This window comes from Panthera leo, chromosome D3 (assembly GCF_018350215.1).
Source record: "Panthera leo isolate Ple1 chromosome D3, P.leo_Ple1_pat1.1, whole genome shotgun sequence".
NCBI lineage: Eukaryota > Metazoa > Chordata > Mammalia > Carnivora > Felidae > Panthera > Panthera leo.
Genome location: NC_056690.1, coordinates 5,889,182 through 5,917,111, shown reverse-complemented (window position 1 = coordinate 5,917,111; position 27,930 = coordinate 5,889,182). Strand labels below are relative to the sequence as shown.

Genomic DNA, 27,930 nt, shown 5'->3' with positions numbered 1-27,930 from the left:
AGGGGCAGCCCCGGGCAGGGCTGGGTGACAGGGACTCCTCTTCCCGGAAGCAGAGCTGCCCCGCCCCTGGGGCCGGAGCCCTGGGAAAAGAACACGGGGCGAGAACACGGTAATTACTGGGGGGGCCTGCTGTGTCTCCTCCTCCTCCAGCCTCCCCCCAGCTCCTCCCTCAGGTAGTTTAATAAAAGACACAAACCAGAAAGAGGCAGGTTTAGAAAATAAAGTTTGTTGGGATCTTGAACATTTTGGATAAAACTAACCAAAAAATATGAACACACATTCAGGTTGTGGTGACACGAGGAGTAACATCATCTTATTTCGTTCCCGCGATAGACACATACAGCTGCTCGGCTATCGGGGCCGCCCCGGGGGGAGGCTTGGTGGGAGGTTACGGGGTCTCCGGGAGGGAGCAGGGGCTGCTCTGGACGGGCCGCCCTAGGAACTGGAGCGAGAGGGTCGAGGCCGGTCGGCACGTGTTGCTCCGGCTGTATAGTTAGGCGGGTTGACTATCTGATTTCATTAACGTCGAGTAGTGATGCAGCCTGTGGCCTGTGCTTTGTCCACGAGCGCATTGAAGTCACACGGAGTGGGATTAGAAGCGAGCGATTCGGCACACAGGTGTTTGGCCACGGCGATCGGTAAATAGGTATTCTGCAGCAGGGACGTGATCGTATTCTGGTGTCGGTACCAGGGCAAAAGGAGCAGGAGAATAAGAATGTTGACGTGTCTGAAAAAAAACTTGGCATGCAGGGGAATTGGAGAAAAAAAAAAAAAAAAAAAGGCGTGGATGAGTTTTCCCAGTAGTGATCACAGTGCATCGACAGCCAGGGGTGACGGGTCGCCCGGGCAGGCTTCACACAGTTCTGTCCGTCCCTGAGTGCTTCCTCGCGGCCTTTCCTCCGTTCACCTGGTCGACCGCCAGCGTCTCCACCTCGGGCGGGGCCTGCGGCGGGGCGGCGTGGTGGATGCGGTGGGCCACCCCCACGTGGGCCTTGTGCTGCTTCTCGCGGGCCGGGCTGTGCGGCTCGCTCGAGCCGCGGTCGGAGGCGATGGGGGGGATGACCAGGGGCCTCTCCTTGACGAGGTGGACCTCGGCCGATTCCCGGGCCAGCAGGAACGGGGTGGGGTCGGGCATGGCGTCCACCGGCTCCCGCAAGAGTAGTTTCCGGCTCTCGGCCCCGAATCTGTAAACCTCTTCGAACTCCGGGTGCAGGGGGGCCGAGAGGCTCTTTTTCATTCGGCGGCGGGGCGTCTCGGGCAGCTTGTCCTTGGGGGGGGCCGGCTTGTAGCTGGCCAGCACGGGGCTCCCGGACGGGCTGCCGTCCGAGGTCCCGCCGGAGCTCATGAGCTTCCTCTTGGCGGCGTGCAGCTGCGAGGTCAGGTAGGCGATGGTCCCGGCGCGCTGCTCGAGCTCGCTCGACAGCATGTTCAGCTTGTGGCTCTTCAGCTTCAGCTCCTCCAGGTACTTCCTCTCGCGCTCCCTGACCGTGCTCTCCAGCACCAGGATCATGGCGTCCTTCTGCTCCAGCTCCCGGAGCAGCTCGCCGTTCTCGTCCTCCTTGAGCTTCAGCTGGGCTTCCAGCTCCTCGCATCTTCTCTTTAGTTCGCTGCTTCGGGAGGATCCATCTCCTAGAGGAATGAGCCGAGGGACAGGATTGAGCGCCAACCCCTCCCGGAGCAGAGGCACGGAGACCGTCGAGGCTGGCCTCACCTCCCAGGGCGGCCGCGCGGAAGGCGGGGCTGGGGCGGGGGCATGTGCTCCCACGCGCCATCCCTGCCCCATCTCCGTGCCCTCCCCGCCGCCCCCCCACCCCCACCCCACGTGGGGATCACGTGGCCTCTGAGCTCCCTCCCGCTCGCAGTTCTCTGGCTCCTTGCACAAAAGCGTGCCTCCAGAGCTCAAAAATGCCCAAGTCACAACGGGCAATTCTCCGGGTTTCGGACCCCGGCACGTACCCAGGAATAAACTGTGAGCAGATCCAGCTGTCTGCTCGGGTGGCATTTATCGAGCACCCGCTCCATTTGGCGCGCCGTTGTGAGACCCAAACGTAGACTCTCTCCGTGTCCAAGCACAGAGCTCTGAGGCTGCCCCTTCCTGCCACACGGGTCCCCTCATCGTGTCTCAGAGGGCAGGTGTCCCTGTGCCTGCGCTCAGCTCTCCTCGGCCCCCCGGCCCCTCACCGTGCGCCCACAACCAGCCGCTCAGGGACACCCCGGGGCCGGTACAGGGTGGGAGCTGGCGTCTGTGGGCACCTCTCACGTGAGGACGCGGATCCAGGGCTGCGGACTGATGTTGGGCGGCCCCGGCTTTTCGGGCGCTCCTTCGAATGCCTGCCTCTGCCTCCCTGAGACCCCAGACAGCTGCTCCTCGGTGACCTCTGTTCCCAGGGAGCAGCACCTCCCGTACTGCCCATTTCCACTCTCCCACAGGAAGCTCTGCCCCACCACGTCCTCCGCACGCACGTCCCGTCTTTCTTTCCCCGTGGAAGCTGCACCTGTCCTGTTCGTCGCCTGAAGCAGAATCTCCCCAGCTGCCTGAGCGCTCAGTCGCCGCGGCACTTGTGTTTTTGCATTTTTTCTTTTTTTAATTTTTGAGTAAGCTCTACACCCAGCGTGGGGCTCGAACTCAACCCTGAGGTCGAGAGTCACCTGTGCTACCGACTGAGCCAGCCAGGTGCCCCTCACCGTGGCATTTTTAAAACAGATTCTCAGGTCCCCTCCCTGACCCTCAGAATCAGAACCTCCAGAGGAGGAGCCCGTGTCCGCACCCCGTGTCCCCAGACTGAGCAAGTTCTGCATCCACTAAGGTAAAGAAGGGATTTCCAGCCCTGGGGAGGGGAGACGCCCCAACCAGGACCAGCTGAGAGCTGTCACACCGCCTCCACAAGGAGGCATCCCTGGGCCAATTGTCATCTTGAGCCCAGGCTGCTGATGAGGCTGCGTGGGTGGCTTTGGGACTTAGGCCCGAGAGCCTTGAGGAGCTCTCTAGGGGCCAGGGGAGGAGGGACTGGGCATAGGAGCTCCCTCCTCCTGGAAGCAGAGAGGGTTCAGGGCAAGAATCGTGTTTCTTCAGGTTAGCCTGGCCAGGAGGCGGCAGGAAGGAAGGACACTGATTTCTGTGACGTGGATGGCAGGGGTGCAGGACATACTATTCTCCGGAATCCTCAGAGGCCCAGATCCTGGTCCAGGGTTTCAGGGGGTGAGGAGCGTCCTGCCTCTGCAGTGAGGCCCAAAGGGTGGGCTCCGGTCCCCAGGCCCCTCCTCTCATCGACAAAAGGACATGTTGGTCCCTGAGAGGCGTACTTAGGAGACTGTAACCTGAGTGTCACGAATGGAAAAGTCAATGCTTGGTGATGCACTGAGATCCACGGAAAGGCCTGCGTCTGTTTCAAGGGCTTGGGCATGCTCATGAATAGTAACTGCCATCGTGAAGGCTAGAGAAAGGCATCTTGGGGCGCCTGGGTGGCTCAGTCCCTTGAGGGTCTGACCAAAGTGTCTGACTGTTGATTTTGGCTCAGGTCATGATCCCAGGGTCGTGGGATCGAGCCCCACTCTGCGCTGAGTGTGGCAATTTTCACTCTCTCTCTCTCTCCTTCTGCCCCACTCCCACACTCATGCTCTCTCTCTCAAAAAAAAAAAAAAAGTGTCTTGACTCAAGTGTGGATTCTGCACACTTCCCCACTCTGTTCTGGGGAGCGTTTGTCATTGGCCACAGAGGCCCCAGTTCTATCTTCTCTGCCCCAGCTGCCATCAGACTGATCTCTTTGGGGGTCCTGGAGGATTCTGGTTGAGGGGAAGCATTTCGGGGACCGCAGTCTAGAGAAAGACATTCACGACCCTCTGGGGACCATCCAGTAATTTGGTCGCTCGTTCAAGTAGTTTTTAGGGAGCACCTGCTCTGTGCCAGGTCCCATATGAGGCTCGAGGGACAGAAGAGGTGGGACCCTGCTCCTTCTCCTCTCTCTTTAAATTACATGTATTTCTTAATGATAGAAGGAACACATATTCACTGGAGAAAAATCAGAAAATCAAGAAAAGCTTATAACAGGCATTCCAAATATCGAAAGAAAATGAAGAAAATAAAACCGCTCCCCCTTCTCGCTGCGCTGACAGCCCCTCGTAACATCTCAGGGTCCAAATTCCTTTCCGTCTTTTCTAGAAAGCTCTGGTCACTTGTGCAACTCTTCCTAGCAAGTGTATTTTCTTCTCCGTGTGTAGGTAGTGCAAACAAATGGCACCAACATGTGCCACAACGGGAAGTGACCGTCATTAACTTTCAGGGAGGACGTCCTTACCTGTCTGGTCCGCACTTTTGAGTGTCAGCTCATATGTTAAATCTAAAAAGGAAAGCATATGCGTTAATTGTGTATGGTTACAGTAGCTCTCAAAGCCTTCATCGGCTCTGAAAATGCAGAACCGACCTCCACGATCACCCCGCACGTCCTGCCCAGACAGAGCAGGGCTCGGCAGCATCGGGGCAGGCGTGAGAAGGCAGAAACTGTCCTTCCTTGCACTCAGAGGAAACCCGCCTTCCCGAAAACACACGCCAGCGGCCACAAGGAGCAAGCAGCCTGCTCTGTACGTGACGCTTCGGGGATCGGTTCCAAACTGCACTGTCCGTTCCAACCACCGCATCTGAATCTTCTAAGCCCTCAGTATGCCGAGAGATGGCTTTGCAGCTTTACGCCGGGTGCCTGTCCATTAGGCAGAGAGGGTGAGCTAATAAGGCACCGGCGTGCGCTCTGGCGATGGCAGGCTCGCCCACGTCAGAGGGGAGCCAGAGCCCCCTCCTCACCCTGCCCCCGAGTGGGCCTGGCACAGCTTCCGAGCCGGCCGCCGTCTGAGACGGGCCGGATCACAGGTCCCCGCTCTGCCCTGCCGCGGAGGGGGTGCGGGGCCCCCGGTACCTGTGCAGTGTTGCTGCAGCCGCCTGATCTCGGCGTGCAGCCCCTTGAGGGTGCCGGCATGCTCCCGCTGGAGGAACAGGAGGTTCTTCTGGGCGCTGTGCAGCTGGTTCTCCAGGTTTGTGGCTGCCATGCTGACATCCGGGTGACCTGTGGGAGACACAGACGCCGGCGGCCCTCCCTGACGCTGAGGGTTGCAGGGAGCAGGCCGGAAGAGGACGCTGCCCGCTGACCGCCCCCCTTGGCACCGGGGGCTCACAGGCAGCATGAGGCCCAGCTCTAGAAGGGGGGCATCAAACCCCGGGCCCCCTGATTCCAAATCCTGGTCTTTCCACACGCCACCTGTACTTCCACAGACTGTGACCAGGACAGCCAGATCGGCAAAGATTTCCCTGATGAGCTAGGCACCCACAGCTGCCTCATGGGAAGCCAGGCGCGAGGGCCCGGCCACAGCGGCGGCCGGAGGGCAAGGCCCACGCCGGTGGTGTGCACGGCTCCGCCAGAGGAACTCCAGAAGTGGTGGGAACAGGCGCTGAAGGCGGAAGGTCTGCCGAATAGGCTGCTTTGACCGTGCCACACGCGCATCCCCCCCCCCCCCCCCCCCCCCCCCCCCCCGTAAAGTCATTAGGCACTAAGTGTCTGTTAATGTGCTATTCACTCTATTGGTTTGGAAAATTAATGCTTGACAAAGGCTTGCTCTTCCAAACTCCGGAGAGATGGGTCTTGGAGACCCGGCCGAGACCGCCTCCCGCAGCGGGGAGGGACGCTGACACCATGTCCTGGTGAGAACGTGCTTTTAATGAAGGTCCTTGGAGAGACGTGGGCCCCGACCCCACCGAGGCTGCTCTGTGGCAGCAGGAGGACAAATGGCCCGTCAGTAGCTCGTGTCCAATTCTCATCCTAATTCAAGGGTGATGTTCCTTCTTCGCTTTCAGGTTCCTTCTTTGCTTAAATGGTGGCACGATCATTTTATTTACGGGCCATCTCCAGTTGTACCAGCACCAAGTGCTCTCCTGTCACTTATTGTCGTTTGTTCTCACCAGGCCCCCTGAGGAAAAACGTGAATATCGCACCAACAAGGGAAAACATAAACCAGGAAAGGCCGCATCTGAGCCTCGCAGCCTCTCTGGGCCCTCAGGCTCCCCGGGCCAGAATCCCGAAGGCTGCCGTGGGTCTCAGTCCCATGCACACGTGGAATGCCCACGCCACACCCGGTGCCCTGACACGGAGGGCACAGGCGCGGTGCCTCGCGGTGGCCTCTGCACGGGGGGTGTGCACCAGACGCCGGCGCACCACTGCTCCCCGGCGCAGGGCCCACAGGCTCTCCGTGCTCCAGGTGGGACGGACAACGGCCGGAGGGCGCTGCTGCCCTTCCAGTCCGGCAGAAAAGACTCGGCGGCAAAGCTTCCCGGGAAGCTGGCTGAGGGCAGGGCACCGTGCGCCTAGCCAGAGCCGCTGTGAAGCAGCTAAGCTGGTCTGAGAAGAAAGAACAAGGTACCCGTGGCGTCACGTGTGTCCCGGTCCTGGGGGTCCAGGCGGGTGCCCACTCTGAGAGCCAGGGCCACGCTCCCTCTCTGCCTCTGGGCCGGCTCCGCAACGAGGCCGGGGGTGGTCAGAAAGCCACGCCTCAGGTGTTACGGTGGGGAGGGACCACAGCCAGACTTGCTTTCGCCCCCTTTTAAACACATATGCTTTCCATACCGTCCCTAAGTGCACACACAGATCTTGCCCACATGTGCATCCACAAACAGAGCTCTGACCGCCTGGCATCCTTGCAATGCTCCTGGGATCCAGCCCACCCCCGCCCCGCTCCCAGAGGCCCTGCCTGCTCGGCCTGCCCCTCCCCGGGCTCGCCCCACACCGGTCACCTCGGGGCTCCATCAACACCGCTGTCCTCTCTGGAGCCCCATCTGCCGCACCCCTCCCCCAACACAGGGCCTTCCCGCACCTGGCTCCCTCCTGGCTCCCTCCGTCTGGAATGCTCTTGGCAAACCACCTCCCATCCTCTAGCCTAATGAACTTCCACTTTTCCTTCACATCTGAACTCCTGCATCACAGACGGGCTTCGGATAATTTTACACTGCTTCCTAATGTTGCTGAGTGGAGATCTCGACAAGAATTACATTGCATTAATCAAAGAGCACTGCGGCAGCATTGATTTGAACATGACCTCATCCCATAATTTCTTGACATGCCAGAAGCAGTATTTTAAAGTGTCCCTGTACCACATTTCTTAGACTAAAAGCAATGGGGTATCTTTGATAGGAAAGGGCCCCACCATTTAAAAATGGGAAATTTCTTTGTTCCTGGCAATCGCAGACTTATCTTTTCACAAAGCCTGTGGAAATAGGGTAATAATTTTAGAATCCGAAAAAATAGCACACTAGCACTCACGTGGTAGCTGTGAATTAGTTATAAGAAGCTATTTTAGACTCTAGTCATGAATAAGTTATAACCCATTCACGTTAGGTCCTCTCACACTGCCAGCGATGAGAACAGCTCCAGTCCATCCTGATGCCGTCTCTGCGTGCCTCTGGCGTGGCCTGTGGCCTGTGGCCTGTGGCCTGTGACTCAACAGGAGCCGCCCAGCCCTGAGCAGACCGCAGTACCCCAGTGTTCTGTGACAAGGACCTATGTGGCCTTCTCCTGGGGACTTCATGTGCCCCCCTCCTGCGTGTCCTACAGCACAGGCACTGCCATAGAGACAACGGAGGTTGGCCAGGGGCAAAGGCAGCAAGTGTAGACATCAAATGTAAGAGGAGAGGAAATGATTTCTAACAGGGAGGTGGTTTTCCAAGCAGATTCATGGACTCAAAATGTTGAGGGTGGAAAAAACCTTCAAAATCAGCTAGCTATTCCAACTCCTCTTTATTTCAAGATTAAGAAACTGAGGCCCAAAGAAGATTTGCATAACACAGTGGAATAAACAAGACCAGAACCGACAAGCTCCTGAGGGGTCAGTGTTTGGGTTTAAATCTAAACCCTATCTCGTCACCTAAATCACCACAGTATCTAACTCATAGGGTTGTTTTAAGAGCAAAATGCCATCACTGGGGCGCCTGGGTGACTCAGTCGGTTAAGCATCCGACTTCGGCCCAGGTCATGATTTCACAGTCTGTGAGTTCGAGCCCCGTGTCAGCCTCTGTGCTGACAGCTCAGAGCCTGGAGCCTGCTTCGGATTCTGTGTCTCCTCCTCTCTCTGCCCCTCCCCTGCTCATGCTCTCTCTCTCTTAATAATAAATAAACGTTAAAAAAATTAAAAAAATTGGGGTGCCTGGGTGGCTCAGTCAGTTGAGCATCCAACTTCGGCTCAGGTCATGATCTCGTGGTCTGTGGGTTCAAGCCCCACATCAGGGTCTGCACTGTCGGTGCGGAGCCTGCTTGGAACTCTCTGTCTCCCTCTCTCTCTGCCCCTCCTCCTCTCGTGTTCTCTCTCTCTCCCTCTCAAAAATAAACAAACATTTAAAAAAATGTACGTGGGGCGCCTGGGTGGCTCAGTCGGTTAAGGGGCCGACTTCGGCTCAGGTCACGATCTCACGGTCCATGAGTTCGAGCCCCGCGTCGGGCTCTGTGCTGACTGCTCGGAGCCTGGAGCCTGCTTCAGATTCTGTGTCTCCCTTTCTCTGATCCTCCCCTGCTCATGCTCTGTCTCGGTCTCAAAAATAAACAATTAAAAAAAAAATTAACAGCAAAATGCCATCACTTACAGTGTGTGGGTACAGTAAGTGCTCAATAGATGTTAGATATATTTATATAGTATGTAAATGCTATATATTATGTAAATACTGGCTGATAATTACATAAACATACTTCCAAACTGTTTACTGAGTCCTACCTGTGAGTTATTTCCAGAACATCATCTAAGTATGGAAATGAGCTAGCAAATAAATTCTAGTTACTTCCAAAGAGAGAAACATAAAAGCAAACAGAAACATTTTCTGGCCTTTATCTTCCATATGCACTGGAGAGAAGCATTCAGGACAGCGAATAAAGAGTTAGGCAGAGCAAGGCACCCTCGGGGACGTAAAGCCTACTTCTTACTTTGAAACAATCTAAAGTGCTCTAGGAAAAGCTAAAAAAAGGTCCAAGGCTAATTAGGCCATCAACTCTCAATCCAAAATACCTGCTTTTAGGAAAGGAAACTTACCATCTCTGAAAATGAACACTGACATTATTATCAATTCACAACAGTCCAGGATTAAAAAAAACGTTTTAAGTTGTAGGGCCTATTTCTACTTGTGCATGTATTTAAGAAATTCAACTAGTAAATTATTTGAGAATCCCCAAGAATTAGGGCACCTAGAAAAAGGACATCATCGAGGGTGTGTAAGCATTCAACAACCACCCCAGAAACATTTTGGGAAAGAGAATGAACACCATTACAAAGTGGAAGCAAAACAATATGTTGAAAGCAAAAGGTGCAATTATTTTAAGTGACAGAAAATCTTTATTAATCATTCTTAAAGAACTGCGTGTGTGTGCGGGTGTGTGTGTGTGTGTGTGTGTGTGTGCGCGCGTGTGTGTGGCTAATAGAACAAGTGTGGTTAGGAGCTAAGCACAGGGGTCAGAATCTTGGGTTCCAATTCTGGCTTGGCCACAGCAACCAGGCTGTTTCCTCCTATGACGTGGAGAGAGCAGTAGCACCTACAGGGCACAGGGGTTGGGAGGAGAACATGAGGCAGTTCAGATAAAACACCGAGCAACAGGTGTGCTATACTGTGGTAAAGCAGTAATGGAACTAATTCTGGACTCATCCAAATGTGCAAACTGTGGGTGGAGATGGTGTTTTTGGGTCCTGTCTCTAGCTGGGTAGGTAGAACATCTTTTTAAAATGAGTATGTCTTGGGGCGCCTGGGTGGCTCGGTCGGTTAAGTGTCCGGCTTCGGCTCAGGTCATGATCCCACGGTCCGTGAGTTTGAGCCCCGCATCGGGTTCTGTGCTGACCGCTCAGAGCCTGGAGCCTGTTTCCGATTCTGTGTCTCCCTCTCTCTCTGCCCCTCCCCTGTTCATGCTCTGTCTGTCTCAAATAAATGTTAAAAAAAATTTTTTTAAATGAGTATGTCTCTAAAAGAGGAAAACTCCTGTAGAAACAAACAAAAAAAGCATCTTTTTTTTGGTAAGATAACCACCTCACAAAGTAATCTGAGTATCTGCTGATAAGAGGTTAGTATGGTATAGGTAAACTATGCAATTATCAGAAATGATAGTTTGGATAATATTTATTGACAAGGAAATATTCTAGGAGAGGTTAGGTCAAAAAATATATTAGACGTTATATATATATTTTTGGACATATAACTAAGGACAAAATCCACAAGAGATATACAACAAAATGTTAAAAGCGTTTCTCTCTAAAGAGTGGATTATGGATAATCTTTAAAAATTCTATTGCAATACTCCCTAAAGCTTCTTTAATGATGAACATATACTGGTTTGTTGTCGGAAAAAAATCATAAAGAGATCTCTCTTCAAGAAGCTGATCTCTGACTGCCCACTGACAAAGCCGTATCCCGTGTTTCAGTTATTTTGTTCCAGGGCAGTCTTGAGTTGCTGGAATTGTGGTTCATTTACCAGAACCAAGAATAATTAATGGGAAGGCAGTTTTTCCAAAAGCAACAACTCAGTGTCCCCAGGACAGGCAGAAAATGATCATGATGAGCACTTGAGGACCTCCCCACCCCCACGCATTATACATTCCTGTGCTTCTCTGACATTATCCATCACAAAACACAAGGCCCATCAACAATTCTTGAGACACTGACAGCCATTTCCTCCTGAAAGCATATGCAGTCCAACATTAAAGTTGTAATAGATGTGATTAGAGAGATCGGCAATTAGACACGGGAATGTGATACGCGGCTGTCTGGGAAGTCTGCAGTCACTAGGGGCCTCCATGATGGATTTATTAACCAAGTTTCTCTGCAGTCTGATTAGCTCCTACTTTAAGAGTTTCTGTTTGGTTTCTATTTAAAAACCACACCAGGTGTCTGTATACTGGTAGGGGCTCGGCCCTTCCATTTGAAAACATCTCAGGAAGAAGCGCGTCCGTGTTGCAGATTGTCACAGTGTCTCTAAGCGGGCAGAGCAGGCCAAACTGGGCAAATGAGTGAGCTCCACGGTCTGGAATGGCGTGGCCCCGGAGCGCTTGCGGGATGCCCAGGGCGCTCCCAGAACACTGGGCAACTTAATAGCCACAATGCCCACACCCTGTGGCAGACCCTACCCCAGGAGGCGGGCACACCAGTACCTTCATCTACTGGCTGGGAGGGGTCACCGTCTGGGCAGAATGCCAGCACAGACTCAGCTCAGCACTTTCTACTTCAAAGAGAGAGGTCTTAGAAGTTGCCTCTAGGGAAGAGACGGCCAAGTGACTGATGGGTCTGTGATGGCTCAGCTCAGCCCTTCCTGCGCTCCCTACGTCCTCCTCCTGTCCCTGCACAGCATCAAGGATGACTGCCCTCTGGGGACCACCCGATAGCCTCACTTCATAACCTACAGTTGTGAAAACGTTCACAACTCCATAGCGATGCCACTTGCAAACTTCTAAGAAGTTGTCATCTGCAAAGATGGTCCTGGGTCAACAATTTAGGGAAATAAAACCTCACAGCTTCCCACGCACACAGTTCTACCCATCTTTCCTTTAAAGAGAAGGGAAATAAACAGATCATTTCTGATGGTGGTGCTTCCATTTCTACGCTGACTACAGATTTTAATGGTTTACTGATAGATAGCCCAAAAGATGTAGTGACCCAAATGCCGAACTGTCTTTTCACAATAATGAAACGGGAGACGCTCCTAAAATGTTAGTACTTGATGATCACGATCTAAATTGTATTTCCGAGGCTGAGAAGAGGTGTTCACTTGCTTTAAAAATATCTCTCCATATGGTTTGCCAAACAGATGAACCATTTCAACTGATTTAACTGATGGGGCTTCCTCTATCCATCTTGCGAACCTGCCTAATTATAGTGTAGGTCCCAGGGAAAGAAAGGTATTATTAACTGAAGCTCTATACACTTTAATTTAGCCAAGCTCTTCCTTTATTGCTTACAAAAGGTAAAAGTCAATTGTTTCATTAGTGCTAATAGAACATATTTAGCTGAACCCTTATGAGGCATCTGGGAAGATTATCACTTACAAAAAAAAGAGATCTTATCCTCATGATACAGGTGGAAGAACTCTGCCCAGTTCCAGTGACGTCATCTCCGACAGCTTCACAATTTAGTGCAGCAACCAAGCAAAAATGAATCACCTCCTCTGACTTGTCCTTCTACAAAATGGGCCCACACTAATTATTTCAGAAGAGTGTAAACAGGGAAAACATTAAGGATCTTTGGAATTATTAAAATAGTCTATCAATAGTCAATTCAGTAACTAAAGTCACCACAGCTGGGCATTTAATTTTAGTGATTACGTATCCTCTGATGAACACTAATAAAATATTTGTTTTTATTGGACACTTATGTCTATGGAATAACATACCAAGAGTGCCAATAATGTTATTTATTTATTTACTTATTTAATGTTTATCTATTGAAAGAGAAAGAGAGAGAGAGAGAGAGAGAGAGAGAGAGGGAGGGAGGGAGGGAGGGAACAAGTGGGGGAGGGGCAGAGAGAAAGAGGGAGAGACTGAATCTCAAGCAAGCTCCTCGCTGTCAGCACAGAGCCCTATGCGGGGCTCAACCTCATGAACCACAAGATCATGACCTGAGCCAATGTCGGTGGCTTAACCGACTGAGGCACACAGGTGCCCTCCAATAATCTTAAAAGAAGATAAATCTGGTCTTTTAAGAAGGCATTTACCTAGATCTTCATTTCCGACAACCTTTTTTGGATGGCATCAGCACGTCCACCTATGGCTGCACCACCCTTTGATTCTCCATCCCGTGATCTGACAGTCCTGACGTAAGATCATTCAGTTCTTTAAAAGTTTCCTTTCCGAGAGCTTTCTGCGCTGTGCAGAATAAATGAGGCATGTCTACTGGTGGCATTTCAGGCTGACTCCCATAAAGTTCTTCCTGCTCACAATGAGCCTTTGTTATGTCAGGGCACGAGACAATTTCCAGAATCCCATACTCCACTTCTTTAGCAAACTGTGCATTCGCTTCCGGAGAGGAGGAAAATTCCTCGCACGGCATCGCTCCCTTAAGAAGGCGTGTCACTTAAGCGAACAGCGCTGAGATCCAGATGAAGCTGGGAGGGTGGAGGGCACTGCCCGGCGCGCAGGTGCTGTGCGAGCCATTTTAGGGCTCATCTTTGCAACCAAATTTGGATCATACTAGATAGACAGGCCGTCAGTTCGTTAACCCAGTGGGAATAAAGGAGAACAAATCGAAGTAAAATAAGAGGTAGGGCAGCTGTCTTTCAGAGATTAGCTATCAGCGGCGGGAGGAGAGCACAAGAAACTGGGGACAGTAAACATCACTGTGTCTTCTAAGGATTTTTCCAAGAATGGGACGCAGTTCAGTATTTTCTTGTTCTTACTGACCTTTACCTTTTAAAGGTCCCGATTCTTCATCTGTACCTCTGTCACTATTTCCATTTGCACAACTGTCTTTTGCTGTTCTTTTCCTCTTGTGCTTGACCCCTTGCTCCCACAATGGGGTTAACTCAATCCTTGGCTCATGACACGCTCTTTCAGGGCCCACTTTTATTTAGATACTTTTAATAATCAGCACCCGATGTGGGATGTGGCCACATCCTTGGGAATTAGCGGTTCACAATACCCAGATTTTCCATCCGATGCCCCAAATTCTTAGACTGGGCGTCTTCTGGTTGCTCTGATTCTGGTCAAGTCTGTTGGCCAGTTGGGAGCCTGAGTCGTTTTTCCTTCTGCTTTGCATCGCGGGCAGGACGGCTGCCTCCAGGCATGCAGGCAGCCGCTTTTCTTGCTGGCCCGGGGGTGGGGTGTGAAGCAGCTTCCGTGTCAGTGAGACAGCAGCTACACGCAGGCCCCACGATGCTCTTCAGCGGGCTCTGCCCTGTTGTTCCAGGGTTTGGCCATCGCGGTACACGGTGTGCTGATGGTGACGGTGTCGGATGATCACCTGTTCTGCCTCTGCCCTGACACAGCCTCTGGGTCAGTCCAAGCCATCTGGGCAAGAAAATACTCCAAGACGTTTTCTCGTCATGAGAAGCTGAAAATCATCCATAAAAGTGGTAATTATGGCTATGGTATACGTTGTGTCGATGCACCAGGCTCACAGGTAATCATTTCATTATTGAAACTATCGCGCAAGGTAGGTATGATCGTGACCATTTTTTAAGGAACTAAAGCTCAGAGGAGTGAGACACTTGCCTAAATTTGCAAGCATTCAGTGCATGAGCTAAATGCCCATTTATTTCCAAGGGGCCTTGGGCCTTCCTGTTCTCCCCCAATACCCGCGTGTGGCGTTCGGAACTAGGAGGTCTCGCGGCAGCTCTGGGAGAAGGTATGAGTCCCGGCTGTTCGCCGTGCGCTATGGAGCACGCCATCCAAGTGGCCGTTACAGAACGGAGCAGGGACGGGGGTGGTGATGACAGCTGCTGCCCTGCTAACGCGCCAGGCGCTGGGCACCTGTGACGAGGCCAGCTGTGCTGAGTGCCATCCATGCCTCGCCTCCTCAAACCCCCACAACAGCTCTGCGGGGTGGGCACTTCCCATCTTCCCACTCTGTGTGCGTGGAAACGGGCGCAGACAGCTCAGACGGTCTGCTCTATGGAGATCACACCAGCCTGGTATCTTCCTGCTGCTTTGTAGCTCCCTCTTTCCTCTCCAAGGAAGGAGAAGCTGTGCTAATATAGGGCTACATTTTTAGACAGAAAAGACCTAGCCGTTGGCTCAGAATTTCTTTTAGCTGAATCTAATAGCGTTCGGCAACAAGATATTACCACGGCGTAACCTGCTCTACTGACCAGTGGACAGACGAGCCCCAGTCATCTATGAGCCCCGGCGACACAGCGGGGGGGGGAGATTAACCCCCAGGCGCTGGATCCAGGTGGCCGCGGTATGAATCCTAGTCCCGTTATGCATTAACTACGCAATTTTAGACAAGTTACGTATGGCTCCCTGTGCCTCACTCTCCTTATTTGCAAAACAGGAAAGCAGTACCTGCTCTGTCAGGGTTGCCACGAAAACAGTCCCTCCGGTGAGGTGCTATCCAACAGAACTTACTGCAATAACGGAAGCAGTCCATTCGCTGCTGTCCAGTAGTCACTGGCCACACTGAGCCCTTGGAGGGTAGTTGGTATGTCTGGGAAACGTATCTTTTCCCTTTTATTTTTTTAGTTTGAATTTAATTCAAATTTCAGGGCACCTGGGTGGCTCAGTTGGCTAAGCGTCCGCCTTCAGCTCAGGTCACGATCTCACGGTTTGTGGGTTCGAGCCTTGCGTCGGGCTCTGTGCTGACAGCTCAGAGCCTGGAGCCTGCTTCGGATTCTGTGTCTCCCTCTGTTTCTGCCCCTCCCCCGCTCATGCTGTCTCTCTCTCTCTCTCTCTCTCTCTCTCAAAAATAAATGAACATTAAAAAATTTTTTGAATTAATTCAAATTTAAATAGCCACATAATGGCTGGGGTGACCCTACCGGTCAGCAGAGACATAAAGCAATTAGCAGCACACCTAGAACTGGGTGCTGGTTCCCACTCTTACTACAATACTCAGAATCACCCAGACAGGTGTCCTGGGCTCCCACACGCACCATTATGGGGTCTGCGGGGCCTATTCTCGCTTTGCACTGCAAGAATGACCTAACAGTTTAATCCCAACTGCTATCATCATCACACCGCCCCATCTTACGTCTTGCTAGCATTTATCTTTCTTATATTACCAGAATGCAAACCGCGCAGACACAAGCGCCGCTCTGTTCCATAAAGAGTGCCTCCCTCTAACCATCCGAGCCGGCCCTTTGAGAAAGGGTTCCCTACAGTGGGAGTCAGTGGTGCTCTCACCCAATCTCTGGTCTGACACCCTCCCGTTAGGGTAGCGTGTTTTGTACTGGTGAGGTGAGAGGGTGTGGAAATATTTCTCCGACTGGCATGGGAATAAGGCAAAGGAAGGAAGGCTGGCTGGTTCATGCATGCCTTTGGGGAGTCTCTCTAATAAAAGACCAAAAACACGATCAAGCCACATAAAAATGAAATAAACTTTAATTTCAGTGGCAGGGACAGTGTGGGCTTGTTCAGGATATTCCATGGAGTCTGTGACCTACGGGATCTTGTCGGGGCAGCTTACCTACACGTGGAAACGTCATTTCTGTTACGGGCCAGCCATGGCAATCCCTGGTGCTGACGCCAGCACAGCATCGAACTCAGATGTGGCTGTGCTGCGTGCAAACCAAGGGCTCGGTCCACACCCGAGGCGCTTTCCAGTGGAGTCCGAAACTTAGAGATCAGGAAACGCTCACGCCACGTTTGGACGAGGCTCTTCCTGGTCCGCGACAAAATGAGGAAAACGTGGACAATGCAGCAGGTTTTCTGTAAAGCTGACTTTATTCCGTGCACGGGACAATTCTTCATTCTCCTTGTCCCATTTCCCAATTCGAAAGTGCACTGTTACATGATTCTAAAAGCCCGAGAACCACTCGAGTCACCAAGAGGTTCCAGTGAGCGCCAGGAGCTGACCCATCATCATCGTTTTGTTTTTTATCTTTGGAAGCTGACAACGCCTATCAGAACGGGCCGAGCAACCCGTCCTCCTCTCAACTATGTGCCTGGTGGTCCTACATCAAGCCAGCGTGTGCTCTAAGTGCCCACTGTGCCCTCAGTCTCAGGCCTGCTGCTGTCGGGGTGTGAGACTCAGCCGCTAAAGCACAAAGAAAACAAAGTCTAAAGGACTCCTCACAAGGTATATGCCGAGTACAGCAAGTACGACGACCAGGGGAAGGGTAACCCAGGGAGGTGCACCTGCCGTGGCGTCTAGAGCTCTTTTTTTACCCGCCTGTCTCCCACACGAGGCCGTACCAATCCCGGGGAGGCCGGGGAGGCCGGGTCCCAGTCACCCGAGCACTCCCGGTGCTGTCCACACTGCCAGGCATGCGGAGGCACCCGGTGAGCGCTGAGAGGAGAAGGGCTGCAGGGGCAGAGAAAGTTTGGTTTTGAGGAGGCAGCCACGAGGGCTGAGCCTTAAAGAGGGGCTGGGTTCACACAGAAGGGGGCATTTCTGGTGACGTGAGTATGGAGTTTTAGTCAGGAGTGACAGTGAGGCCACGTCAGACATGGAAGGAACGTTCTGGGGAGTGGTAGAAAATAAGGTTAGGTAGAAAAGCCAGGGCCAGATTTTAGTTGCTTATCAAAAGCCTCTCAGAAAATTGGAAATTAAAGAGAAAGAAAATGGGGGGGGGGCACTGAGATTTTAGCCAATAGAGGCAAAACCTGTACTAAAGAGCGTTTAGTCCAGTGGGGCTGTTGCAGGATTGTGAAGGCAAGAGCCCTGACAGCACGCCCTCCCGCTCTGGGCAAACGGCATCACACAGAAGCACCTGCACGGAGCGTTCGTGCCTCGCTATGCCCTTTATACACACTCTCAGAAGTAGACACGATTATCCTCATCTTCCACGCTAACAAGCTTCGACGAGTTCAAGAAGTTTCTTACAGTCATAGCTAGCCAGCGGCAGGGCTGGGCTTCACCCCCGGCCTGGCCGACTCCGACTCCAAGGCCACTCCCTGAGCCGTGGACGCCGCTGCTCTGCCCAGATGAAGGCAGGGATGCACGAAGGCTTCAAAGCGCATGCCCTGCAGACCCACATCACTTGCCCTGTTAGTTCACTTGTCCATTTGTCCAAAGGCCTCTTCTGCCCTGTTCTTTCCCCATATTTTAAGTTTTAAGCTTCTCAGGTCTATTCTTTTTTTTGGGGGGGGGGTGCTAACTAGAACTCCAGTGCTTACTCTTGAGGATGCTGCTCATGAAAAAAAAATCTCAGAAGAAGAGAAAATGTTTTTCATAATAAATGTTCTTCCTAAAGCTGCACTTCCTAAAGCAGACACTTCTCAGTGCCTGGGTTAAGAAGCTAGCTGGGTTAAAGAACCACAACCTTATTCTGCCCTTCTATCTGGAAATGCGTACTTCTGTTTCACTACCAAGCAAGTATTTTAAGACAACTGGACTTTAGAGAAGGTTGCTAATTCACTTAAAATGTAACTTTTCATTTCTAAAACTTTGCTTTTCTAATTGGTTACCTTACTGATAATTTATTGTTTTAGTAATACAATTTAAAGTGACATTTCTCTTTTTTTTCGGGGGGGGGGGGCGGGAGGGGCAGCAGGAGAGGGAGAGAGAGAATCTTAGGCAGGCTCCATGCTCAATGCAGAGCCTGACTCAGGCCTTGATCTCACAACAATGAGATCATGACCTGAGCTGAAACTGAGTCGGACACTTAACCGACTGAGCCGCGCGGGTGCCCCTGAAGTGACATTTCTTTTGTGAAGATATAGAAACCTTTAAGGTCTTGGTTAGTTAGAGAGGGGCCTGGGATTTCCCTCTTCCTACAGGAGATGTAGACACTGACAAATTCCTTATTTGGAGTTGTGCGTGTGCCCATCCAAATCCACCATCGGTGCCACACCCAGATAGCTGCACAGAATGGGGAGTAGAGAGAAGGTGCCTCCTTGATGAGGTGAGTGGAGCCCGGCAGAGGCTGGGAGAAGTGGTGCCCCTCTGGGTCTTGGTGAAGAGCTGGCCTGTTTCTGCAACCTGACTCTAACCTGCTCTCCAGAAGAGCTTCTTGGCTCTCAGAGAGTCTACACAGCACGTCGTGTACGTATGCTTACAGCACTCAGACTTAAAGGGAGAACTCAGGGATTCCATCCTCTTGATGAACTCCATATGAGAGTTTGACCCAGTGAGAGCAGTGGTTCTCATCCGGGTACTCGTGCCCTCAGGGTGGACATCTGGGGTCGTCACAGTGTGGTAAGGGGCACGTCTGGCATCCAGTGGACAGAGGACAGGGACGCTGTGAAACAGCCCGCAGTGGCCGGGACGGCCCTCGCAACAGAAACAGCAGTACCGCAGCTACGAACCCTGGGCTCCAGTCCTTCTGATTGGAGGCAGGCCTTTTTTCTTTGGACTTGAGGTTTCCTCTGCTCTCCTCCGGTTTCCCGGATTGCCAGTAAACGACGGCGCGTGGATGGAGCTCGCGGGACAGACAAGCCCCAGCCACGGGAGGCGTTCTCCCTGTAATGATGTGCTGACCCTGGAGGGAAAGGAAGCTGCGGCGCAAGCCTACCAGGGCACCTGTGAGAGCCTCTCCCTCGCTTCTGGAGCCCCCGGGGGAGGCGGGTGTGCGCAGAGGCGCTGCTTCCCCAGCTCACCATGCTGGTCAGAATATGCGCGTGTCCTTTCTTTTGCTTGGAAGGGAAGGGCCGCGTGTAAACTCCGATTTGTTTAAGAACATAAGTTCTTCTTTTTAAGTGTAAGATGCTGTGTTGCCCCTACGGATGCTTAAGTGAACCGAGAAGTGAAGGGGGTGAGTGTGAGAGAATTCTGGAACCCCACGTAGGGACCCCAGGATCACGGTTATAAAAGTGAGGTTTCTAGAGACGTTAAATGGATGGATGAAGGTTGACCCAACATGCACTCTCCGTGGGAGTACTTTCATCTAGAACAGCTCGTGAATCTCTAGGAAATTTTGATGATTACAGGCTTTAACATTTCTTGAATGCAACGGAATTCCTGTTTTTAAGGAGACCACTAAATACTTATATAAAGACTGCCAAGAAATTTACAAAATCATGCCAAAACTCCTTATATTTTATGTGTACTAGCACTTTAAGAAAAGCTTTCCAGGCTGGGAAAAATGAAAGAACAGGCTCCAAGATCACCAGGAAACTCTGTTTATGAAAAGAGCCATAATTTAAACTTTGTTATTTACACAAATGTATTGGAGAAATTACATAAATTAGTGTTGAGCTGGTAAATCTTAAAATGGTTTTCTACTTGGAAAAGGTCTCTTCCAAAGTAAAAACAATTCTGTTAAAAAAAATCAAACTTTAGAAATAAAATTTAAAGATACAAGTACAAATCAAAAAGCCACCCCTTTTAAAAAAAAGTATTCCAACATAACATGGAAGACAGCATAAAAGAGATAAGTTATTTAAGTGCCCTCAGGACTCCTGAGGCAAATCCTCTGATGGTTTTGTGAACTTGGGGGTGTAAAGGAAGGGCCTATCTCCCTCGGTGGGGTGCGGGGGCACACAAAGCATCACACTTCATTTTCTCAACAAAGCAAGGGGGGACACCTGGGATACTCCAATGGATACAACATTACACGTCCTGCTATCGCGGAACTGACCGGTGGGAGTGGGGAGGCACAGACAACCCTACACACATTAATTCATACCAAAAAGTAGGATAGTTGCACAAAGTCCAAATTAAATTGTCCTTCATAAATCCCTTCCAGTTGCCTTGCAAATCAGCTCACGGTCACCAAACCATCATTTAAGAGTAGGTAAATCTAAACATGAGCATACAACTGACAAGTGAACTACGTCTTGAGAAACTAGTATAATTTGCTTTTTAAAAATCTTAGACAATATTACATATAGGATAAGATTATTCAACTTCCATTAGCTAAGTAATGTTTTAAGATGCTGTATTTCTTCTGACAAATTCTTAGTCAACAACTGCATTATTCTTTAATGTAAATTATATTTTCTAAAATCCCTACTTCCCTTTGGACTAGAAGACTGCTGAGATAATTAGTTAATACTCTATATTTACAGAAAGAGGTATGGAGAAATTACGATTCAAACAGGAAAAAACCAGACCTTATCACCTCACAATCCCCATGGGTCATCTGCTAGGTCCTTCTGAGCACTTATTCTTAAAGCTCAAATTAAGATGGTAAAACCAACTGATGTATCGTGGACATCTGGTATATTCGATAACATTTACAAACCACGATTTTAAATCCCTACTATACTATCATTTAAATAAACTGTTTGGAATGACTCTGTGTGTCCGATATATTAAAGCACATCAATAAGCACTTGCGTACACTTGGGGGGACGAGAAAGTTAGTCTCTGGATGCAATCTGTTTTCAGCAAAGAAGAATCTTTGTTCATCTCGGCCTCTGCACACTCTGTCCAGAAGACAAAATGTACTGTCCTCACTGGAATATGCAATCCCGCGTGTCTTTCTCACTCTTTTTTTTCTGACTCTCCTTCTGACTACGGACAGTTGTGAAAATAGTGAGGCCTTCTCGCTTGGGGAGGAACTCATTTCTAATGGTGCTTGTGTTACCCTCCACTGGGGGCTGTTTTAGAACCATCTTTCTTCTGGGGAATAATGTGATCCCAGCTATCTGTTGCCAGTCATCTGTTTCACACTGAGCAGTTTCTTCCGGAAGCGCTTCCCCATGCCGTCCCTGTCCCAGACCAGGCTCCCACAGTAAAAGGGCCTCTGGAGTCTGGCAGGGAGGCCTTGCAACCACACCATCCCCCAGAGAGCTCCTTGACAGCTCCAGAGGACTTAGTTGTCTCATCTTGCTCCTGTGCCCCATAGCCTGGTACATACACGGGAGAGGATGCCAGGGATAATTAGACATGAACGGTATGCTCCAAATTTTCCACTGTAGCTCAAGAGTATTTTATGAGCCGTCCTATTTGTCAGGCTCACATTGTAGGGGTGGGAGACAAGAACCATAAATGCAAAGAGGGTGGCTTCTCTATCCCTTTGGGGTGGATGGCATTTGTAAGCATATATTCAAATTCATTTTGTTCAAATGAAAACGGTTTTAATGTAAACATTTTAGCAATTTCACCAGATGTAGACGATACCCACATACAAAGGCTGTCACAATGACTGCCAAAAGGACTTCTGAGATAGTCTATGTCCAGAAACTTGGCACATTAAGTGTGTCTGTTAACAGGACACCACAATTCACAGGTCAGAGTATAAAAAAATGTTCTATCACGCCCTACACACTCATTCATTCACGATGAAACTGAGAAAAATAATCTGGCAAGATTTTGCAGAAACTGGATGCAAGTGGCTAGATAGATGTCCTACGTATGGATAACGAATATGAGACTTTTAACACACAAAAATCCAGGGCCTTCACCTAAAAAATGGAGTGGGCTCATAAGACTTTGGGTTACCGCCCAAAGGCATAACATTAGCGTGCTAGATGACGCAGGGTCCTACTGGCGGGCAGCGTGGATGAAGGTGCCCACGTGCTTCAGTTGCAGGTGCCGGAAGCCTAGGTGACCAGGTTCACTTATATCGGGGTTCATCAGTCCATGATATCACTTTGGCTTTCCTGTAGAGACTTGGAAGTTCTGCAGGTTACTGCTACCAACCAGGGACGCACAGCAACTCAGCTAGGAAGACAGTGGCTCCACTGTCTAACGCTTTCTAACTGCACTCAATGTTCCTTCAAGGCCAGGGATGGGTAATCTGCTTCCTGGTTGAACTTCAGACATGTGGTGATAACCTGCACAGGAAGGTCTTGGTAGCGTCCCAAACTTCCTTTGAAAGGCACTCTAACCACAGCCTGCTGGTGGGCAGAATTCAGTGCGTTGTTCTAGAATTAGCCAACGATTGCCCCAAACTGCTCTGAGTTCCAACCTACAACCATGGATGAGACCTGAGAACACCTCCACACAGAGCGCATTCAACCCACTTGTCTCCAAAAAGCTCTCATCTCTGGCTTTACTTGTTCCAACTTAGATTTTTATTTTATTTCTTCCTAAAAAAAATAACCTTTGCCTTCAACAAGGTTTGGCTTTGTCTCCGACCCAGGTACTAATACCGTAGCATCGCTAATACTGATAAAACTCCTTCTGTCAAAAACTGACTTGACCGCTTTCTTGACGGGAACGAATTCTACAACTTGAAACCCTATGCAGCACGGAGGCCGAGGAGGATTACATATCCTTTCTCCCTATCAGACAAGACCGTGTTCGTCTCTCCCCTGGTGCAGTGCAATAGGGCATATCAGTGAGCAAGCACCTCACCGCCTCAACTTTCTGGTCTGGTCACCGGGACGGAACCGAAAGATAAAGACGATTCACTGCTGAAGACAAAGACTGACCCTCCTGGAGAAGAACAGGCCATACCTAACAGCCCCTGCTGTACACTTGTCTGCGGGAACACAAAAGTGAAAAACCAAACCACCTCTCTCCATCTTTCTTATCAATGTGCAAAACAAAGCATTTCCAAAAACTGGATCAGCTCCCACATGCCACAAGCCACTGGAGAGGAAGTAACACGGTGCCTTTCGCCTGGGTTGACAGGTGTGATGGCCGGGAGAGAGAAGAGTTAAAGGAGCCCTCTTCACTGTCCGGGGTGTGGCCTGAGCCTAACCGCCTCTACTTGCTTATGCTGAGAACACCAGAATAGGAGCGAAGAGAAAAATACGGTGACCTCGGGTTATTGTGTTGCCCGGTGGTGGAACTGTAACTTGGGGACCTAGTGTTTTTATGAATACTCTCTGCATTGCACTAAATAAGTAGCCTTTACAGGGTATAAAGCCACTCACTGCCAGGTGAAATGTGCGATTTCAAGAAAAACAGAATCGTACAGCAATACTTAGGCCACGTTCCATAAGAAATTGGGCTTAAAAGGACATCTCATAAACCCTCTTACCTGTATAGTAAAGGGAAATGGCACAGGGTGAATTTAAAACAGGTTGGGAAGGAAACCCGAAGAGAAGTAGTGGATCTTACGCAGGTCTAAATTTCATATCTCAAGTGTCGCCAAGGAGGCAACAAAGAGAACAATTATAGCGGCAGAGTCCTATATGCCTCAAATTCCATTACAAGTGCTCGTCTGTCTTTTTTCTCTCCCTTATTGGCGGCTTTAAGCATCTCAGCCTTGCTCTTTTGTTTGGTCCTAACCAAAGGAGTTCCACTGCTCAGCGTTGAGAATTGGGCTTGTGGAAGGAATCTCGACAGAAGGAGAAAACATATTCCTACTTCCTTTACAGCTGCAGAAGAGCAGACACTTCTTCCTTCAGAAAGTGATTTCTGATAAAGTGGTCAACTGGGAAGAATCACAAAGATGTGTATCTTACTCTGCCCTCCAAGAGTGGAGACCTGCATGAAATATACAAACTCCCCTGTTTTCTAAGTTCTTAGCTGTGTGATGGCTTCAGCGACTGTGGGGAGGAGCTCTAAAATGCAACCTTTGACCTCTAAAAAGGCTGTTTTCTAACTGGCTGCCTTACTTGATAATTTGTTGTCTTAGTTGTAATATTTAAAGTGGCATCTGTGATTTTTTTTTTCAAAAGTAGAAAGTACACATAAGGCTTTCTTTTTTGGTTGGCCAGAGAACTTGATATGCTTCTCTTTTCCCTTCACGCATGCTTTCATGCATAAAGCATAGATAAATAACGTATTTCATGTTCAAAGTTCGAGTCTTTGTCTTAAATTATCATACCCAAATTCAGCTGGTGGATAAACAGGCACAAAAAGCATGAGACAAACTCATCTGCTAAGGAAGGAAACTATTTTTAAAAGGTTGTTTTTTTTTTTTTTTTTTGAAAGGTTAAGCACATGCATACATTAATTCAGAATTGTTTCTCCAACTTCTTCCTCAACCAGAGGTCAGACGCCGGTTTAACTCAATCGGCCTCGTGACCATAACGCTCCACCTAAATCCTGGCGCAGAGAACGTTCGCTCGGGTACGCTGGTATTCACAGGAAGCTCTGCTCTGCTCCTTGGCCACAGACAGAGTCCTGGCCCCACCAACCCGCTTAATACGTGGATCGTTATTGACAACCAATAGCCTCTTCTTTATTATGGGTAGATCATCATCCAGATTGTTGATAGATCATTATCCCCAGGATTGGCTTAGCACAAATAGGACACATCTTTTTCTTTTTCAAACACAAAGCTCAAATTCACCTAATCTTTTCAGTACATTCTAATTCTATTTCTCCTCAGCTGTGTTTTACCTTCAGCTGCCAACATATATTTAAAAAACAACACAGACATACTGGAAGAATGTCCAGTGCAACTTCCTGTAGGTGGATATGACTGGATTTTTTTTGCTGTGAAATTTGAGTCATGTTTGAGTAATGAAATAAACATGAACTAAAATGCAGAGCAAGCACAAGAATCAGCCCTTAATCAGTATCTTTTAGAAAAATAATTTCAGCTAAGAAGAAAATCTATTCACCTTCACAACCTGCTGACTCTGACAAGAATGCCTGACATCATCCCGTTTTTTAAAAAGAGCTTTAAAGGAAAAAAAAAAAACAAACCTCTTCTGCTTGTCTTTAGAGAAATGGGTAATTTTCCCTTAATTAAATGTTTGTTATAGAAAATAAAAGCCGAAGGAAGAAATACAAATCACGTATAATTAAAAAGAGTCTTTTAAAAGTCTTCTGAATGTGAGAGCGTCTTATTACCTGTAAAGCCCCACGCACAGGCTAAGGAGGACCACAATCACCTCCGATACCAGATTGGCCTCCGCCCCAGTAGAACCTTCCAAAGGCTCAGGGACGTTCTGGGGAGTCGTTACGCCCACAGCTGCAGAAGCCAGCACAAAAACATGAAAAATGAGCCACAGAAACCTTCAATCCACTGCCTCTGGAATCCCCAGACCCCCTGCCCCTCCGCCAGGCGGCCTCTCCCACACCCGGTTGGGGAACCAGCTTATGTGGAAACTCTGCGGGGAAGGAGAAGCCCCTTCTTTCCACAGCTGGAGGTCCTAACCATAAGCAACGTCGGCTTTTATGTCCAGGTGAAATCTGTCTTCCTATAAGTACTCCTCAGTCGCTTGTGTACTTGGGAATTACTCTAAATAGAACATACGATCCCTTTGCTGCACGACAGACCTTAAATATCTGAAGACAATTAGGGCACATTCACTTGTCTGCCCAAACATCAAAGGTGGAGATGTGAAAATTGATGTCATTAAGGTAGCGCCTACCTAACTGGTCTGGAATGTCAACCCGAGTCCAACATTTATTGCAGCTTCGGCATGTGAAGCCCATAAAGGCACCTAGGCGATGACCTTTAAGGATGTCCAATTCAGTACATGTAATTAGTCTTCGTTAAAAAAATGTGTGCCCACTGTGTATCAGGAACTTTTTGACTGACCTTGCTCCGGGCAGAAGAAAAAGGCCTGCATCTTTTCTTGTTAGCAATAGGAGAAAACGCTTTATCAGCATTTCTTAAAAGCATCAACGTTGTTAACACCAGTATTGTTGCGAATGCCCTCTGCCGCTTAAGTAATGGCATGAAAATGAACTAATCCAACGAATCGCAGATGAAAGAGTTAAGAACCCAAATGATCTTCCGTCGCAAGTGAAAGGATTCATTTGTTTGCTTTTTTATATAAGAATTAACGATATTTTCCAAGAGACCTGTTAGATTGATGTGTTTACACGTACCACAATAAAAATCGGATACACACAAATAACTGTTTTGTACTTTGGACTGTAAATGTAAACTAAACTTACTGAGTAATTATAACATGATGCAGAGAAACAAAACTATTTTTTAAGGTGTTTCAGTAGTGTGTGTATATATATGTAGACCCACGTATACACACTTGTATAGATCTCACAAGTCTTAAAACCTTTTCCAAAAAATATTTCGTGTAAGATGAACATTTAGCCAAAAGAAATACATAAATTCAAAGCCTCTTTGGGGATAAAAGTCACTTTAAACGTGAGCATCTTTTTCCTTACAATTCAACAGCAAGAAAAATGCAGACAAATTCTTGGCGATGTAAAAAAAAAAAAAAAAGCCCCCATTTAATAAAACAATAACAATGCTCTTTATAGAAGTCTCAAACCTAAAAATCTTAAAAGAGAACCCAGCAATTCTAGCTTTAACACTCTTACAGGTAGGTTTCTGGAAATGCGTAATATGATAAAGTACCACGGTCGCGGAGCTTGTGTTTTGCAATGAGACCTATTACTGCAACCTAAATTACGGAGCCCGATTAGATCTCCTCTTAGGTCACCCCACTTTCGTTATTGGAATAGATCATCCTGCTAACTATCAAAGCTTGAAATTAAATAACACAGGTCAGCAGGAACACGTAAGTCAGATCGACTAGAGTCACTCACTGCAGCCGACGGCAGCTCTGTAGTCAAGCCTGGAGCTCTACTGCATATTAGCATTACGCTCAATTTCAGGAATTACCAGCAAATCGTTATTCGGGGTAATCTACAGCCCACGTCAAAGCCCCAGAAAAGGGCTGTAAGGTAGATACTTACGTCAAGGGTTATCAGAAAGAGAGACAATCTAACTCATCGGGGAGGGTCTCTAACGTCCACAGTGTGTTAAAACGCATTAAAAAGGCGATGTGGATTCAGACGGCCTCCTCCCCACAGCCTCCCAGACAAAGCAGGGCCAGGCCCTCGGGCGCTCCCGGTGCACCTGCAATGCGGATCCCTCACCCCACAATCCCACCCCGAGGCCGGCAGGAGCGGCCCCTGGGCCGGCCGCTCCTGCCCCGTCGCACTGGCTCGGGTGCGCGGTGCAGACGGTCCGCAGCCTGGACTGGAGCCCTGGCAAAGGCGTCCCCCTCCCCATAACGGGCTGCAAGACGCCGCAGGCAGCCGGCGCGGGGGTCGCTGCGCTTCATTTCTGCCCTCCTCTCCGCCTTTTCGTGTCTCCCGCACGTCCCCCGGCCCCCCCCCCCCCGAGTTGTTTCCGCAAGGGGACACCCTTCCCCGTCGGCGAGCCCTGGGGGTGAGACGGGAGGACCCCCTCCCCCTGCAGCGAGGGCTTTTAAAACAGTCTAAATAAATTCCCGTCCGGACAGGTGCCCCCGCCCCCCGCAGGCGCCCGCAGAGCCTCCCCAGAGGTACCGCCAGGTGAGCGGGGCTGCACTCGGTCACACCTCGGGCCCCGCCTCACCTGCGGGCGCGGCCGTCGCGGTCCTTCAGGCGGCTCCCCCCCTCGGCGCGGTCCTCCCGGCGGGCGGCTGCGGGGGCTGGCGGCCCATGGGCGGGGCGGCGGGCGGGGCTGGCTCCCGGCTTCGGCCCTGCCCCGGCCGGGCGGCCGAGGGAGGTCAGTGGGCGCCGCCCGCCGAACGCATCTCGCCGGCTCCCACCCGAGCGCTCGCCGCGGTGCACGCCGGGAGCGGGGG

At 50.0% G+C, this 27,930-nt stretch overlaps 1 protein-coding gene and 1 long non-coding RNA gene across 3 annotated transcripts; one reads left to right on the top strand and one right to left on the bottom strand.

Moving 5' to 3' along the window:
- Nucleotides 1-206: 206 nt before the first annotated feature.
- CCDC92 (coiled-coil domain containing 92) lies at nt 207-27,930 on the bottom strand. 2 transcript variants are annotated; one of them, XM_042911520.1, is made up of 4 exons: nt 27,699-27,930; nt 4,908-5,054; nt 4,296-4,337; nt 207-1,629 (listed from the first exon to the last, which is right to left on the bottom strand). In XM_042911520.1, exons 2-4 carry the CDS (start codon nt 5,035-5,037, stop codon nt 854-856), a joined length of 948 nt encoding a protein of 315 aa, XP_042767454.1. In that variant the 5' UTR covers nt 5,038-5,054; nt 27,699-27,930; the 3' UTR covers nt 207-853. The 2 variants fall into 2 exon arrangements, with proteins under 2 accessions (XP_042767454.1, XP_042767455.1); XM_042911521.1 differs by lacking the exon at nt 27,699-27,930 and adding an exon at nt 12,708-12,931.
- LOC122204207 lies at nt 13,008-15,227 on the top strand. Its single transcript, XR_006195557.1, has 4 exons — nt 13,008-13,252; nt 13,898-14,890; nt 14,984-15,031; nt 15,195-15,227. It is a non-coding gene; the product is annotated as an uncharacterized LOC122204207 (long non-coding RNA).